Here is a 2,471-nt window from a genome sequence, read left to right as displayed (position 1 = left end):
TTTTAAAAAAAAAAAAAAAAAAAGAAAAAAAAAAAAAAAAAAAAAGTCATTAATTTTTTTTTTTAATCAAATTTCAATGGGACCTGGGCCTGGGACTGGGGAGAGGCAAAAGAGCTGAGCACCTTGTAAGTTCGTAGCTGGGCTCACTTTGACTTGGTCTATGGATCAGGAAAGAATCCAAGAAAATATTTAGGACCGGCTAATATGCAATAATAATAATAATAAAATCACACATTATTTTTTTTCACTTAAAATATATTTTTTAACCACTCATTCTCCAACAATCTCGTGATGGAGAACTGGAAGAGTGTGATGAAAGAAAGAGATGAAGAGGGACGTTTGCTTCTGCGATTAGCTGGAGGAGTGTGATGGTGATGAAGGAGAGCGGCGGAAAAGGTTGTTTGCTCTTGCGATTTGTCTAGAGGAGTGTGATGGAGGTGGTGGTGTTGGAGAATGATGGGAGGAGAGGTTGTTGCCATGATAGAGAAATTGGGTGAAGAACGAGAGAGAAGAGGTGGGGTGAGAAAAATAATGACCGTGACTAGCTGAGCGCGTGATTGTGACTAATAAAATGATGTGTGACTTAATAACTTTGTAATTTATGATTAACATGTGATTCATCTCATAAATTGTGATTGTCTATGACCCTTAAAGTGTGTGTGTGTGTGTGACTATAACCTATTTAATTAGATTATAGATCACAATATTTTATCGGAGGTCATCAATGTGATCACTTGATTTTTAATTTTTTTTTAAAGTTTGTTAATTTTGAAATTGTATTATAAAACATTTGTAGTTATGAATATATATATATATATATTTTTTTAAAGAAAGAGCCGAATTGTGAACAGCTTGATTCATTGCCACCCCTACATTAACATTTTAGTAATTATGTATCTACTTTGATCACTTCATTTATCATCTTTCTTATTTTTGATCTAATAGGATCATCAATACCATGTTGAGATTATTTAGTCCCCGTTCGGTCCCCATTTTGTGGTAATAAAAATGGGTGGAATAATATTTTTTTTTTAAAAATAAATGGTTGAAAAAGAAGGAAAAAATTTTGATTTACATGTAATATTATTTTATGAAAGATTGTGTGATTGAAAATAGGAAAAAGAAAATGAAATTTAATGAAATGAAAATTAATGGAGGCTAAAATTTCATCTAACTTTCGAGAATGGAAGTGAAATTTTAAAATTAAATATAATTGAGTTCAAATTTAGGCACCCAATCACAAGAATCAAGAATCAGACTTGATGCCCATTCCTAATCCACATTACTACCATCCAAATGTGAATTAGTGAATGGAAAAATTCATACATCCGCTTCAATTATGTCAATTCAATTTTAAGAGAGAGAGAGAGTTTAAAATTCCAAACCTTATGTGATAAATAAATAATTAAAATTATTCTACTAATCAAATATATTAAGGTCATGATTATACAATTTATGATCACAGTTACATAATTATAAGCCACATCTTGTTTATTGATAACACATTACAAAATTAATTGGTACAAATTATTTCTTGGTCTCAAATCAAAAAATTTATAGGCCGCAATTTATTTATTGATCATAAATCACAAATTTTATTGGTCACAATGATCATAAATGATCAATTTAGTTAATTACAAATTATTTTTCAATCACAAATTACCATCGATCACATATTTATTGAATTTCTAGGTCACATATTAAATAGTTGATCACAATTTAACACAGGTGCGGAACTCCATTAGGTCCAGTGCGGACAGATGCCCACACTGGGTTAAAGCCTGTTAAAGCCTAGTCAATGTAAAAGAAGCTCGTTTGCCTCAGCCCATTACCCGTTTATAACCCAGACCTGGTTTCATTCCAATCAAAACGATTTCATTCAAATCACAAATCAAAACAAAAACTTTCACCCTTGCTGTTGAATCGCGTCTGTGTCGACCGGCTGCCGACCCTTGCTGCCACTCCAACTCGCAGTCGTCGGCTTCTAGACTGTAGTTCCCGTCCACTGCCAAGTGCCAACTGCCGCAGAGAAGAAGAACTGATACTTACTGAGTTACTTTCATACCGAATCACCGATTCACTGGAGATTGGAGTCTGGAGAAGCCCGACGTTGTCGGAGCCCAGAAGAATGAAGAAGGTGTACAATGAAAAGATAAAGGATCTCCTAGTTGAGAACTCCAATCAACCTGCTGCGAAGTAAGTTTCACCAATTTTTGTCAACTAGCACTTCCTTGATTGAAGTTTAATGTGGATTTTCTTTTTCACCTCTCACTATCTATATTTATCATTATTTTCTTCCTGCTTATTTTTGATTGTGAGAAATGATTCTATTGAGACTTGAGAGGTTATGGCCGGTTTTGATGGCTCTGTTTTAATCTTGATGGGGGGAGAATCGGTAGAATGGTAGATTGCCTGGTTTGGTATTGGTACATTCAAAATGAAGCACTAGCTTATAGGAAATGAAACAATGA

The 2,471-nt window shown here is 33.7% G+C and overlaps 1 protein-coding gene across 1 annotated transcript in view; it reads left to right on the top strand.

The window, feature by feature from the left end:
- Positions 1 to 456: 456 nt before the first annotated feature.
- Positions 457 to 2,471, top strand: part of LOC111382089 — a 4,750-nt gene continuing 2,735 nt past the window's right edge. The window contains exon 1 of the mRNA XM_023005961.1: positions 457 to 514. Within this exon, the coding sequence (XP_022861729.1) occupies positions 457 to 514 (58 nt within the window). The remainder of the gene's footprint in view (positions 515 to 2,471) is intronic.

This window comes from Olea europaea, unplaced genomic scaffold (genome assembly GCF_002742605.1).
Source record: "Olea europaea var. sylvestris unplaced genomic scaffold, O_europaea_v1 scaffold2433, whole genome shotgun sequence".
Taxonomy (NCBI): domain Eukaryota; kingdom Viridiplantae; phylum Streptophyta; class Magnoliopsida; order Lamiales; family Oleaceae; genus Olea; species Olea europaea.
Note: the sequence above shows the minus strand (reverse complement) of the source record. Positions and strands in the feature narration are given on the sequence as shown.